The sequence below is a fragment of the Sylvia atricapilla genome, chromosome 3 (genome assembly GCF_009819655.1).
Source record: "Sylvia atricapilla isolate bSylAtr1 chromosome 3, bSylAtr1.pri, whole genome shotgun sequence".
Classification (NCBI taxonomy): domain Eukaryota; kingdom Metazoa; phylum Chordata; class Aves; order Passeriformes; family Sylviidae; genus Sylvia; species Sylvia atricapilla.
The window spans coordinates 75080453-75095282 of NC_089142.1; the positions used below are offsets into that span (position 1 = coordinate 75080453).

A 14830-nucleotide genomic window follows, 5' to 3' on the forward strand; every position below is an offset into this window, starting at 1 on the left:
AATTTTCTCTAGCCATGTAGGTCATATTTCTCCCAAGACAGAACTGAAACGTAACAGATGCCTTTTTTTTTTTTTTTCCCTTTAAGTGTCTTTGAAAAAACTGCAATCTCTAGCAATGGGTTTTTCTTGGAACTGAACACATTTTTGTACTGTCATTGATATTGTAGGCACACCTTATCCAATTTCATTGCTGTACTACGGTCGGCACGCAAACAAAAGTAAATTAGGGAGTAGGTTTGGATTCCTCCAGTATATCTGGAATTGTAATGGAAAAATAAAGTATTAAAGGCAATAGTACAGTGTAAATCAGTGACTGGAATCACAGGCATCTTTTAGAACAAGGGAATTTGTCGTTGTGCTGTCAAAGCAAGTTTCTCTCCATGCTCGTTTTCTACTTGAGATTTGGCTAAATAATTCAAAACTAGGAGACTGAAGATAAATTTTCAATCTTAATGCCCTTCCTCTGTTCCTAAAATATTATCATCTAAATAATCAATCCTAAATCATTTAGTGGCAGGATGGACCAAAATAAAGAGTATACTCAGAGGTACAACTTAGCAGTGTTTGTCTTGATTGTTAAGAAGTATTTCAAGATTTGAAGAGAATAGTGTGAATTCTTACATAAATCTTTCTCTGCATGCTCTAACTAAATGGTAGAGGTACCTAAAATGTATTAAAGCTTCTTAGTCATTGTAGTCCTGTGCTAAAGGACAGTAATAAATAGAAATGAATGTTGATGTGATTATCATGTTCTTTGAATGGAAGAACCCATTAAATCTAGACATCTCGGCAACTGCTACATTTTACTAAAGAGGATGTGTCCATGTCTCCAGCCTGAAGGAAGCCAAAATTGCATTTTGTTTTATTAAATATTAAGCTATTACATATGAATGAATTTGTCATGTTAAAAAAAATAAGTAGCAATCACCTTGACAAAGAGAACTTTCAGTACCTCCTTGAACGTCTTCAGAATTTCAGACTCCTTTAGTTGGCACCAACTAGCTTTGAATAGCCCAGTCATTAGGAAACTGAGATGCCAATGAATCCTGTCTGCTCAAGTGGTGTTTGCTCCAGCTATAACCTTGTTCCCAGGAAGTAGCTCTGTGGTTGATTTAAGCTGCACTGGCTGCCCTCAGCTTCCATCCCTGGGTGTGTATATCCAGCCTCTCCCATGCACTGGTCATTTTGCTTATGTAATTGTAGATTATATCTACAGCTCACTGCTGCAGTGGTAAACTGCCCCAAGGCAGTGGGGAGAGCACAGAAGTGGCAGTTTAGGCTCGAATTTGTTTCCGCTGGTGTGGACCTGCACCTTTCCAGTCCTTTTTAGATAGTTTAATCTCTTCAGGAAGAGACAGTTTCAAATATTCTGATCTGAGATTGCATCAATTGGATCTGATTAAGTAATAGACAAACATTGACAAAATTTGATATGGTTTAGGTAATAAAATCACAGAATGGTTTGGGTTGAAAGGAACCTGAAAGATCATCTAGTTCCAAGCTTCCTGCTGTGAACAGGGACACCTTTCACTAGATCAGGTTGCTCAGATCTCCACCCAGCCTGGCCTCGAATACTTCCAGGGATGGCACACCCTCAACTTACCTAGGTAACTTGTTCCAGTGCCACCTTACCTTCTCAGTAAAGAATTTCTTTATAATGTTAGATCTAAACTAACTCTGATTTCAAGTCCATTCCCCCTTGTCCTGTCACCCCGTGCTCCAAGTCTCTCTCCATCTTTCTTGTAGGCTCCCTTCCAGTACTGGAAGGCTGTGATTATGTAACTCCAAAGTCTTTTTTCCAGGGTGAAAATGATGCCAATTCTCTTAACCTTTCCTTATACAAAAGGTATAAGGAAAGGTTATGACAAATTATGCTCTATCCCTCCACTCAACTCCACTATCCTACCACTCAACTTTGTGGTCCTCCTCTGGACTCCAACTGATCTGTGTTCTCCTGAGGTAATGGATCTCTCAAAAGAAAAAGTGCCATGTAATTCTTTGAACTCTGGAGAAAGATTCATGCTTTGAAATTGTACACGTCCCTTGATGAGTCAATTTCCATGTAGATATCAAAGCAAGGACTTTCCAAGAATGACGTTTTAAACTGAATAAAATATGCATAGAGAGGACAGGGTGCTTAAAGGAGTTAAACATTAACACAGATTGTACTAATAAAAGTTGCAGAGAGAAGGTGGTGTGCATTTGAATAAATCTGCACATATGGGAACTGGTATATATTAATTTCGAGTGAAAGCTGAATTTTCAGTTTGTTAGCTATCTCTTTTTATAGTAAATCCATTTTGGCACATTTTGAAGGTGACAGGAATTTGCATCTTATTCAAGTTAATTAGAATCCTAACAGACACCAGTTTATGAAGTCGAGACATTGCTATGGCTGGAAGACAAACAATAGAAAGTAAGGCAATCAATTACAAATCAGTGATTCCAGGGTGAATTCAGTGTAGGCTAATAATTCAGAATAGTGAAGAGAAGAGCAAATAAAGCAGTCCAGGTATCAAATAAGCCATTGTGGCACAGCATTTAAAAGCACTGACCTATGTGTTAGATGCGTTTGGCTGCCCTTTTGTTTATTTCATAAGAACATCACCTCAGAGAATAAGACTTGCATTTCTGTGTGTATTATTTCTGGAGCAATTTCATTCTTATTTATTCTCTAATATAGTATATATTTTATATATAAATTTAAAGAAAAGCCAATGTAACAGCCTTTTTCCCTTTCAGATCTCTTAGAGACTGTCAAACTTGAAGTCCTTTTTTATAGAATTCAGGCTCAGAATGCATAGAGTAATTTGGAAGTGACCCTGGAAAATAAATTACTGTTTTATAGACCTTTTTCTGCATATCTTTTGTGCTTTTGTTTCATTGGCATATTTGTTTTTGTATACTAACTCATAAATGTGATTTTATAACCCTTATTTGTACTTTTATGCTATTTTGAATCCAGCAGCTTTATTTGCAATATTGTTGTGTTGGTGTGTTGTTTTTTTTTTGTTGTGTTTTTTTTTTTTTTTTTTTTTTTTTGTATAGTTAGTGTTGTCTAATGAACTTATAAATACTTCATTCTACTAGAATTTTAATAATGCCATCTGTTCACTTGATGGAAAATGGCAAGCACACTGAAGCAACTACCTTTTTTTTCCTTGACAGCTGTATTTTTAAACCTTATAATTTAAGTTCCCAGCATTCTTTTTTGATTAACAGTAGCCATGAACAATATTGGAAACAAAAGGAATTTTTGGGGGGCAAATTTTACCTTGTGATTTACATGTAGGATTTTCTTTAGATGCAGTTTGAGTTTTTTTGTTCTGTACTAAACAGTATTTTTTTTTTTTAACTGAATCTTGTTTTCTACCATGACAGAAAGTAAAATAATCCTAGAGAGGTCAGTAAAATACATCACTGTTGGTAGCATCTGACATCCAAGGTGCTTGCTCATCTTGGCATCTTTTGTCCCTCTCTCCCTGCATGCAAAACTCTGTTTTGAGAGTCTTTTCATTGACTCTACTTTATCCTTTCAGTCTTGCTTTATTTATTTAGTTATGTTAATGCTTGTCTTTTGAACCACCAGCTTATTGTGTAGTTACTAGTCTGTTCTCTTTGGCGTACTGTTTGGTGACTTAATCTCACTCCTGCAATTAGTTGTCAAAACAAGTGACTACAAATGGTCAGGTCCCCTAGTAGCTCCTGAGAGAATTAGTGCTGCATGTGAAAATTGGGTGGCCTTGCATGTGTGCCTGAGGAGATGTCAGGCCCAAATGGGTTTAATTAACACAGCTCTGGTGTTTCTGAACTAGGCAGATGTAGAATATAAAGAGGTGTCTAAGAAGCAGTTGTGTCACTGGGTTGTTTTCCCAAATTCCTTGTCCAAGTAGTTGTGTGACGCTTGCTTACGTAAGAAACTCGTGTTGGTGTTGACAGAACTCTGTGGCAGTCCTGATGAAGGAACGTGGAAAGAAAGATGCTCTAACTGACAGATTATGAGATTCCTCCATCATGACTGTTTCAAAACTATTTTGAAGGCATGGTGAGAGGAGACTTAGATTATGAATTACCCTTTTCATACTTGCAGGAATGGATTTCTCGCTTGGTTGCTAGCTCTCAGTGTGTGATCATTAGTAGTGTTCTTAGATTGACAATTTGGGAGATAGACACAGCTACTTATCCCAGCAGGTGGCAACTTCAGCCGTGCTGAAGAGGTGCGATTGGCTCTGGTTCCCTTTATTCCACTGACAAAAGTGGTACTTCTAGTTTCTCTTACTGCTGTGTTAGATACACTTTATTAGCTTTCCAGCTGATTTCTTTATGTACTTCCTGATTTCTTATTAAGTATTTCAATTAATTTACCATCTGCATTGGATTTTGTTAGTTAAATAAAAAATGCACATGAAGGTAATTTTGTCTCGCATGAACACATCCAGTTCTTCATTTACTCTAAGCTTGTAGATCTGCATTTCCAGTTTTCCTTTGGACATTTTTTTTTCCCTCTTTTTATTTTTTATTTCTTGGCATCTCTTAGGTGATGAGAGCTGTGAGTAGAAATTTCTTAGTGTACTCTCTTCTCTGTGCGAGTGTGTGTCTGAGGCACATTTGCCTTGCAACCCCTAAGGATGGGATGATTTCTGTCACCAAGTCTTTCTCATGTTTCTAATTGCAGAGATTTACCTCCCTTTATTACAACGGGACTATCATCAGTGCCTGATAGTACAGCCAGCCTTCAGTTTGAAGCTTGTGTCAAAGTTTCTGTGCGGAAAGTTGATATGCAGTAGGTTTGTTTGTTTGCATAGTTGCGTGTGAGGATGTGTTGGTGGGCATACTCAGAAGTCATCAGTCCACTGAAGACTGGGTTCTACCTACCAATTTTTGTGGAATCTCTTGGAGAACCAGACTGGGTCAAAGGATCATCTGGATGCTGATGTGCCAAGGCATTTAATGGCCATATCTCCTGATGCATGTGGACTGCTAGATGCAGTCAGTTTGTGATGTGTTCTGGTGCTGAAGTGTCTGATGTTGGCTGTTACAGCATGTCCTTGAGGTTACACAAGACCGGTCAGAGCTATATAAACAGAGCCTCATTGGAAACATTCTTTATTTCAGCCAGGGACAACTGGTATTCGTCACATTGTTATCTTGTCTTAATAAGCTCACTGTTCAATAACCTTCCCTCAGTTATTTCACATAACCTTAATATCAACTTAGAGGTTCAAAAGTGGCTGTCTCTCTACAGCTTAATGAACTACCATTCTCACATGAGCAGTGGTAAATCAGTACATCTACTCATCATTGGGGTATATTTAACTTCCTTTCGTTTCAAGGAATTGGGTGCCAGACTGATTTGGAGATTTTTTTTTAAATCTTACTGCATGTGTCCCTGCCGAAAAATTTTCTAAATCTGGCCTAGCATATTTAATACTGCACCTGCTATTAGAGAGAGTTAAAATTTTGCATTTGTTCAAATATCAGTAGAAGAATGCTGGACTCCACAAAACCTTGGATGTTGTTGTAAAATTTTTTTCTTGTATCATTCTTGTGAATTATAATTATCTGTCATTATAAAATCTTTTTAGAATAAAACTGACTAGTTTAGAAATTCATAAGGTGCTGTCATTATCTTTCATGGAGAACTGTCTATAATTTTGTAGTTACATATTCTGTTCTTTTCCACTCACTTAATTATAATTTTATATATTTTTTAAGCAGTCTTCTCATTGCAAGCAACATGTTTTACTCACAGTGGTGGTACTGATAAGTAGTAAATAGTTCAATCTTCTCTTGGTTTCAATCTGTTCATCATGCTAGTGTAACATGTCATTTTTCAAAGACTCCAAAGTCATGAATTATCTGCACATCATTATTTTGTAATATTCAACTCAGTCACTGAGAGCTTGATTATGATTACTAACAAATCAGCTGAAATATCCTAAGCAAAAAGGCTTAATTTGTAAATTTTAGTCTGTCTTTTTCATCTTTAGGTTTTTTCCCTGATTAATTTAAACATTTTTTTTCAGTTTCCTGGTCTTCCATCTCCAGAGTAAAGTAAACAAAACACATTTCTAATACAAATGTACCTATGTTGTAGTTAAGAGCATGCTTTCTTCAGAGGGATTGAAATGATTCCCCTGACATAAATATATTTCACAATGGATCACTGCAACCTCTCATGTGGTAACCTATCATCTCAAGCTCTAATGATCCTTTACCCTTGTTGACGTTAGCAAACTTTTCCTCTGGGGCATTTTCTCTTGTTTCTTTTGTCAGCTGTTCTAAAGAAAAGAAAACTACTAAGTCTTAATTTTTCTGGAAATTCTGAGGATTTTACTGCAAAGTTCAGTAACATGACAGTTGTTTTCAATGTAGTCAGAGGTGCAGGAAGAAGAAGATCAGGCAGACTTGCAAAGCTTCTCGTTCTACTTTTGATTCTCTATAGAGATAAACACTGAAATCTGAAAATTTTATACAACTTCTTAAGAGTCCGGTAGCTTACAGTTTTATTACAGGGACATGTTTTTCCCTAAAAACACAATCTTTTATGCCTCTAAACAGAAGCAAACAAGAATACGGTGATCAAAAATGTAGGGATGAGAACAAAATAGAAACAATTAAAAGCAAAAAGTTTACTAAAAATGTTGGTATCTGATTCTCTATTTCCCCAGGGTAAGTGAAAGATTACATTCTTCCTATTATGTGTAAGATTATTATGTTCCATTGCTGTCACTGAGCCATATGCAGTTTTTCCTGCTCCAGAAGCTGACAACCTGCTGAAATTTCTTGGTTTCTCTTTGGGCCAACAAGTCTGGGAAGCCTTTCTCCGTGCCTTTCTCCATGCCCGGGATGGGAAGGTCACGGCACTGAGCTGTGTGACCCCATTCCTTGCCTTGTTGAACTCAGTGTGGGCAGTATATAGATGTTGAGAAGGCAGGACGAAGTGCCTTTCCCTAAAATTCTCCAGGCACCTTTTGAGTCGGGAAGAGGTATTCATGGTCTAGAAATAAACAAGCCAAACTCAAGAAGCCCAGCAGGGTCCAAATGTTTTATGTTTTTAAAATATCCAAATTTCTTGCAGTGGACAGGATACAGTGGGGCTTTCTCAGGTTGCTGGAGCTTTGTAGGACCTGCTTTAAGCAGTGTTCTCTTTTAATAATCTCTTTCAGCCCTGAATCATATACATTACAGAAATGCTGTGACATTTAACACATGAAAGCATTTCTGTTTTCCGGTGCATGCTGTTGCAGTTCTATTGACTTTAGTGCAATTGCTTAAGGTATATGTCTGAGTAGTTTTTGAGCCAACAGCAATGTAATTTTTTCCTTCTCTTTGAAAACATCTGCCGAACACAATAAAACTTTGATTTTCAAGTTTGAATTTGATATTTGAAAAATATTCAAGAGTAAAGGGACAGCTCTATTTGAAAGTGAGAGGACTGATTAATAGTGATAATGGTGTTTCTTAGATACATTGATTGCAGTAAATTCTAAGAATACTTTATACTTGTCAACTAGGGCTTCTGGAACAACAACAAAAAAAGGGAAAATCAATTTTGATTTAAAAAAAGTGTTGGGGGTTAGGTTTGTTCCTTTTTACTCTATAAAGAGTTTTCCCCCCATAAGTTAGCAAGGAGACTAAGTGTCGATACTTAAGACTATTTAACAAAAAACAATGGGTTGGTCAAAGCTCGGAGGGGGAGATAACGTGAGTTTTGGGGGAGGTAAAGGACAGAGCTTGAGGCAGCTGGGTATTCTGTTTTTTGGTGTTTGGGGAGAGAGAACGGCTGGATTGCTAGAAGAGTTCACTCTCTCTGGAGGAGTCCAGTCCTGGGAAGTCTACCATCATCTGCTCACCCTGGAATTCTGAGCTACTCTGCCACCCTGCGAGAGCTGGGCCAGCCCTGCCCCGCCAGCAATGCCCCCCATTTGGTCGGCACTGCTGCTCTTGCTACAGTGTGACTCTGCATCACCCTGCCCTGCCGGGACACCCTGCCATCCCAGCCCAGGGCTTTTCCACTGTTCCAGCTTGGTGTTCTGAGGATCCTACAAAGGCACTGAGACCAAACTGCCCTGGGTTTTTGTGAAGCAAAGTCCTCGAGGTTCTTGGTACTGTTTTTTTTATTAATGCTGTAGTTGTTGTTTTTGTTTGCTTTGTTATACATACTAGTAAAGAACTGCTCCTTGTATTTCCAAGATATTTTGCCTAAAGGCTTTGAACTGCAAATTTATAATTGGAAAAAAAAAAGGGGGAGAGTGTGGTGGCTTACATTCACCATTCCAAGGGAAGTTCCAGCTTTCCCTAGAAGATATCTGTATTCCCAAACCGAGACAAAGAGTAATTCTGAAATTGTGTTACTACTGGATGAGAGACTTCCTCCACCAAACACGCTTGCAAGATACGTAATCAATTTTCAAGAAAGCTGCAGTGCAGGTAGTGGAGTGAAAAGCAGGCAGAATTGTGTTTTGGACAAGAAAAGCAGCAGATATGGGCAAAAAGATATAGCTGTAAACTGCTAAGTATAAAAAAATGATAAACTGTTTTACATGCTCTCCAGCCCATTGTCTTGTGGCTGCATTCTGGCAATAACTCATGGTGATTGCACCTCGTTGACTGATAATGTAGATGAGCTAACCAGCTTTAGCACTCGTGTCATTCAACAGCCCTGTTGAATAGGATATGAAGTCATTGGCTAATTATCATAAAACACAATCATAGACTTTCTTGTTAAAGCATATTTACCGCTGGAAACTTTAAAGTTTCTTCCTGATGGTCAGAGCCCAGGTTCCAACATGATTTTTGCTGAGGTGTTATTAAACTTGACAGGCTTGTGTAGGATTTTATGGTGCTTTTAGCAGATGTGGGAATGCCCTGCTTAGATTAAATTGTCACATACGTTGTACAATTGAGGATTTTTATGATCATGGATGTGTAAGTGTAGAGCTGCTATCAGTGTGTTTTGTACTGCTAAGCAGTTTGGGAAGCAGAAGAAAACCCTGGATCTTCATCATGCCTTTCTGTTCTCACAAGGACAGGTGATACTTTCAGAAACTGCCTTTTGGAAGTTTTCTAGCCAGAATAAGCCATCCTGCAAAATTGCTCCAACTGTTTCACCAGTTTAGTGTGGGCTAAGACCATACAAAATAATAAGCTTCCAAATTTACGGAATGTAGGTGTGTCTGATGGAGTCAAATGCACAGTCTCCTGAATCCTATTGTATGTAGTGCCCTGTTTGCTTATATGCAAAGGAGTGAATTAAAATTTTAGGACACCTGGCAGACAATATGTTTCTCTGCTTACCATCTGGAGTGAAGGCTTGGTGCAGGCCTTATTTATTGTCCAATGCATGTTACTTAAGAAGAAGAAGAACTGAGCATCCTTTTTCAGGAACTTAAAAATGTAAATCTTATTGTTCATGTAAAATAGTTAGAATTCATGTTTTGTCCTGCTTCAGGGAAAGAAACACAGTGTGCCACCAGTGATCAATCTGATGAATATTCCCTTTTGACATCTAAGTCTATGTTTAAACAAACTAAGTTAGTTTTCTGTGAAGTAATACAAGTGCTTCTGAATTGTGAGGTAAATGGAGACTGTTGAAAATGAGGAGAGGTGTTTAGGTGCCCTTAATGAGATTGTGCATTAAGAAACGAGAATGTTTTTGAGTGATAGCTTGAAATTTCTGTAGCATATGTGATAGTTACTGCTTTAGGAAATTCACCCTCAGCTTAGGTGTCTTTGAAAGATCTTACAAATTCAGTGGCGTTTCAGTGCCAGGTTCAAGATGTATAAAACAAGGATGCAAATTGCAATTAAAATAGACTGACCAGTTTCATCTGACTGATGCCATTCTACCACAGAGGTAAAGTAAACCTGGTAAACCTTATTTCAGGGTGGTGAGATCAGTCTTTAACCAATTTACATAAATTGATGTGGAATTTCTACTGATCTGTAGATCTGATTTTCAAGGTAAAGAAAAGTAGCAAGTATATTTCTGTTGGTCTAATTGCATTACCAACAGCTTGTGTCTTATTATTTGAAACCTAAAACAAATTTTGAAAAGAAAAATTACTAGGTCAATCTTACACCTGCTCTGTTGGGAAACATTTCTTAGAGAGCTATGACTGTAGAATTATCTGTGATCTTATAAATAGAATTTATCCTGACCATTTGTTTGCTTTCATCAACAGTAGTGTACCAGAAGCAGCAGTATTTAACTACACAGAAAAAAGAACAGCATAAGACCAGGGAGAAAGTCAATATTGTTTTCCCGGAACAGTTCCTGTGATAAAACTAACTGGATATTAGAATCATTGCTTCTGTGGTAAATGCCTCAAGATTTAATGTCTGAGATGCTGAAAACTTTCTTTGCATTAAAGTTTTCTTTTTGATGGCTCTGGCTTAGCATCTTGCAATTGTCGAAAATTTGTTAGCTTTTGTTTTGTTTTGTTTTTTAAAATGCATGCATAGAAATCCAAGTGTGTAATGGGATTGAATTTTCCTTAATGTGCAAAATGAAATCGGAATTTTCCTATTAAATGAACAGTTACACAATTTAATGCCTTTCCACACACACCCCAACAAAAAGAACCCCAAGCCAAACTAAACCTAGTCTCATTTATACTGTGCCAAATAACAAACTTTTTGGATTTTTTTTCCTGTCTCCTTTCTCATTTTCTGCTTCTTCCTGTCTTATATGACTGGGTTTAGTATGGAAGCTTTCCTAGATGGATGCTGTCTTTAATTACTGTAATTATTATTATGCATATCTGTGGAGTACTGTGCAGTTGTTAATTAGAATGGTATAGGTACTCAAGCTGAAATTGCAGTGGCAGTTATGTCTTACAATGGTGTGAAAACGATAGAGTTGTGATGGTAGTCATTTATATTCCATATGTTACAATACATTGATTTTGTTATGCTAGAGGGAGATCACTAGTATGATTAACCCATGTTTTTCAATATATACATCATGACTTACGTAAGGATGAAGGGTTGAAATTAATTTGGAAGACGAGATTTTAAAAAAAAGGGTACAGTAATTTGGGGTACTAAAGGTACTGAGTGAGAGCTAAAACAGGTGGCAGAGTTAATTCTGATAAATGCTGACTACTTCACATGGGGCAAGTAATTTTACACGTAAAATGAGAGGTCTTAGTTATAATTTTGAGACAGATGTCAGTATTACAGATTATAAATGTTTGAAAATGTTAGCCCAGGGTTTAGTAATGACCAAGACACAAGTACACTGTTAGGAATTATTCTTTTGAAATGGAGAGAAACTCCCAAAATCATTTCTGTGTCATTCTGTAAGTCCTAGCTGTATTTTCCTGAGCTGCAGTATTGTCTGTAATTCTGGACTTCCCACGCCAGCAAGATGCACTGGGACAGAGGAAGTAGGAGTGGTGGGAGTTACCAGCAACAAATCACACCAGCAAAGGTTTAGATGGAGTGTGAAGCAGAGAAGGACTTGCTTGAGAGATCTGTACAATCACAGGCTCCATAAATAAGGTGAATGGAGGGCATCAGATGAAATACATAGTGCGCAGAGATTCAAAATAAGATAGTTTTTCTCGTGTTGTGTATTTGAACTATGGACCTTGTAGCATTTTGAAAACGCTGAAGACTGGTGAATTAGGTTTAATATCCAGCCAAACAAAATTTAATACCCCTCCTACCTCGCAAAAGTGTGGGGAATAAAACACCATCCTTTAAACAGGAAAGTGTCACCATTGGTTGAAGAAATGTTTGATCCATTGGTTACTGAAAACTGAGAGTACACCCCAAGGAAAGTGTCATGTCAACAGTCTGTTTTCTGTAGTTCACATTTCCTGTTGCTCAGTGTCAGAAATCAGGTAGGAGGGGAGATGGATTTTGAGTGTAGCTCTGGTTGTTCTTGTAACCGGTATGTAGATTCATCTGGTTCAGGAAGATAACATCACTGAATGTGGCAGAGCATGTGTTACACATTGCGCCACAAGCAACAGAACTGCCTTAAATAGCCAAATAAGTTTGTCTGTGTTCTACATGTGTAAATTTTAGTGGCATATCATTTGACTAGCATTAAGAGGAGACTAATATTTGCTCATGGTTGTGAAATATGTTCTTTTCCTTGGCATCACTCAGTTTTGAGGGGAAATCTGTATTTCTATAGAAAATTATTTCATCAGAAATGGTGCATTAAATGTGTTTGCTAGAAAATCTGGGGGTTTTCTACCTTTATTGTTTAAAAGTTCATCTTAAATGGCAGGATAGGAAGACCCTTTGACAAATATAAACGTGGTATTTTCTGTGAGATTAAATCTATTTCATGACTTTATTTTAGTTTCTGAAATATAGTGATTTGATTCCTAGGAGCAAATAAAAGGTTGCAAATAGTTCTCTTCATGTTTTCAGAAACAACTAGCTAGCTGGAGGTTTGTAAAGGTGTGTTTAAGCTACTTTTGGTGTGTTTAAACTGAAAATTGCAAACTCCTGTGGCAGACATGTTCTTGCCGTATAGCTGCTTTCCCTGCATTTTCAGAAATACTACTCAACATTTTAGCTCTGATATTGTACCCATGTTTATTTATATGTATTGTACTTACCAAAGATGCATGAAAGTCTGTTTGCATTTGAAAGGACAAAACATTATAGTTTGTGTGCATATATGTATATATGTATGTAAAATTTTGTAATAGCTTTTGACATGTATGCCATATCACATTAGTGATATTCTTCTTTTCTTACAGCTACAAGACTTTTTTTCCACATCAAAGAGGTCAACAGGACTAGTATCTTTGATATTAAAACCAAAGGTCTAAGTCTGCTCCCTAGCTTCCTCTTAGGATGTTGGTGGCATATATTTGGTAGCAAAGGCCTTTAATTTTCAGACTAGGCACCACTAACAATACCCTTACTGAATTGGAATATAAATGTCATGTTTAGCTGGCCTGTGCCAGCTTCCCTCTGAACTCTGAAATGTATGAAATTTTATATTAAGTCAGGATAGAATTATTAAATACTTTATCCTAATTTCAATTGAATTTTAGCTTTAGAGGTTTTTAAAAAATGTAAATGCAAACCCGTCTCAGGATATTTCAGTCACTTGATCAAACCACATTAGGAAAGTTTTGTACAAATGTGCAAAAATAGTTTGAAATTTGTTGTCTTGTTCTTCATTCAGTCTAGAAACTTCCCAGAGTTCCTAATTGTTTGGTTTGTTTCCTTTTAGATGAAACGGCTCCTAAAGAAGTCAGCAGGGTAAGTGCTGCTCTCTATCCCCTCTAAAAAAAAGTGGCTCACTGTTCACTTGAGATGATTTTTCCACAGATGCTGATCAAGAATTATCTCTATTCCCTGGTTATAATGGATCTCTAGAGGAAAAAAATACTGTACAGACTGTCTAGAGAACAGTTAATAAGGAAAATAAGTATTAAGAACACTTGATTGGCTCTAAATAAATTGAAGAGTATTTTGCATTTAGAGTTCTCCTAGTGCTATTTTTGTGATCCAGTTTTAAAAAGGTACTTCATGGAAACCAGAAAATTTATGGGACTTTGAGCATAACATCAAACTATTAAATCCGTGTAACTGCCTCAATAGATGGCAAGCATAAGAAGGGAAGAAAAATGCCCTATTTAATAATCCCTTTTGAGATGTAATATGGTACAATGAGTTAAATTGTCTAACTTAAAAGATTTTGCAGTGGTCTGCATGAAATGTAATGTAAAATCCTAAAAAAACATATTCAGCAATAGTTTTCCAACTCCAGCCTTACATCTGATTGACACTGTACCCTGCAGAATATCCATGAATGTCCGTGACTGAGGACTAATTACAGGGATCTGTCAGGAGTGAGTGCCTTTGCTGTGAATGAGAAAAGATCAGTAAAGGATAATCTGTTGCCCCCAGATGGATCCAGCCATCCTGAGGGACCCTGTAAGATGGGGGAGCCCCTACAATTTTCTGAGGTGGAATCATAGCCCTACCTTTCTCTCCTTCTTGAATGTCTTGCCTAAACTATTTCATGTTCCCAGGAAAAGCACAGTAGTGTCAAACATACATCATAAATAGGGAGAGTTGAAAGACGGCAAAAGCTGTCTGGGTGCTCTTGCAGTCAGTAGAAGTAGAAGAGAACTAAGGCTGGCAGTGGAAGCCTCAGTTTTGTAAGCCTGTGAGCAGAGGGCTAGGATGATGGGGAACAGAAGTTCACCTCATATGTGTCTACAAAAAAGAGATTGAGTGTTGTCTAAAGTGTGTTCGTTCAAGCAGATGTTTTCCATATGCATGGCATGCCATGGACTTACAAAGATACTGAGAATTTTGGTGAAAATTAGTGTGTTTTAGTAATCCATTAGTTTTAAACATGGTTTTTGTTTATCCCTTAGTATGCTGCTGTTACAAGAGTGAATGCCTTTTGGTGTAACCTGGAATTATTGTTGTTAGTATGTCTATATATATTGTTTTGATCTCAAAATAACTAAAAATCTGCCTAAAAATCTCAGAAGCTCTAATTATGGATGTGGGAAAGTGCCTTTTAATTGTCATTAATTTAGTAGATTACCATTTACCAAAACCTCTGCAAAACAGAATTACAGAATATATCTAGATTACCCCATCTGAACTATTTAAGGCAAAGAAAACAAGTTCTGAACCCCCAAGTCTGCCTTGCCAGTCACTACCTCTCAAACTGGTTGCAGCCATCTCAGCCCTTCAAAGTTGTGTCTACTGACTTAGAATTTCCTAAATATGGATGGACTGCCAATTGAAGCCCTGGAATCAGTAGGGTGCAGATACTTCAGATGTTCTTAAGTAAACATTTTCTCTGTTGTTTTTTTAGCCATTAATCACT

The 14830-nt window shown here is 37.3% G+C and overlaps 1 protein-coding gene across 1 annotated transcript in view; it reads left to right on the top strand.

Moving 5' to 3' along the window:
• Positions 1–14830, top strand: part of PDE10A (phosphodiesterase 10A) — a 174204-nt gene that overhangs the window by 92668 nt on the left and 66706 nt on the right. The window contains exon 3 of the mRNA XM_066315839.1: positions 13211–13239. Within this exon, the coding sequence (XP_066171936.1) occupies positions 13211–13239 (29 nt within the window). The remainder of the gene's footprint in view (positions 1–13210; positions 13240–14830) is intronic.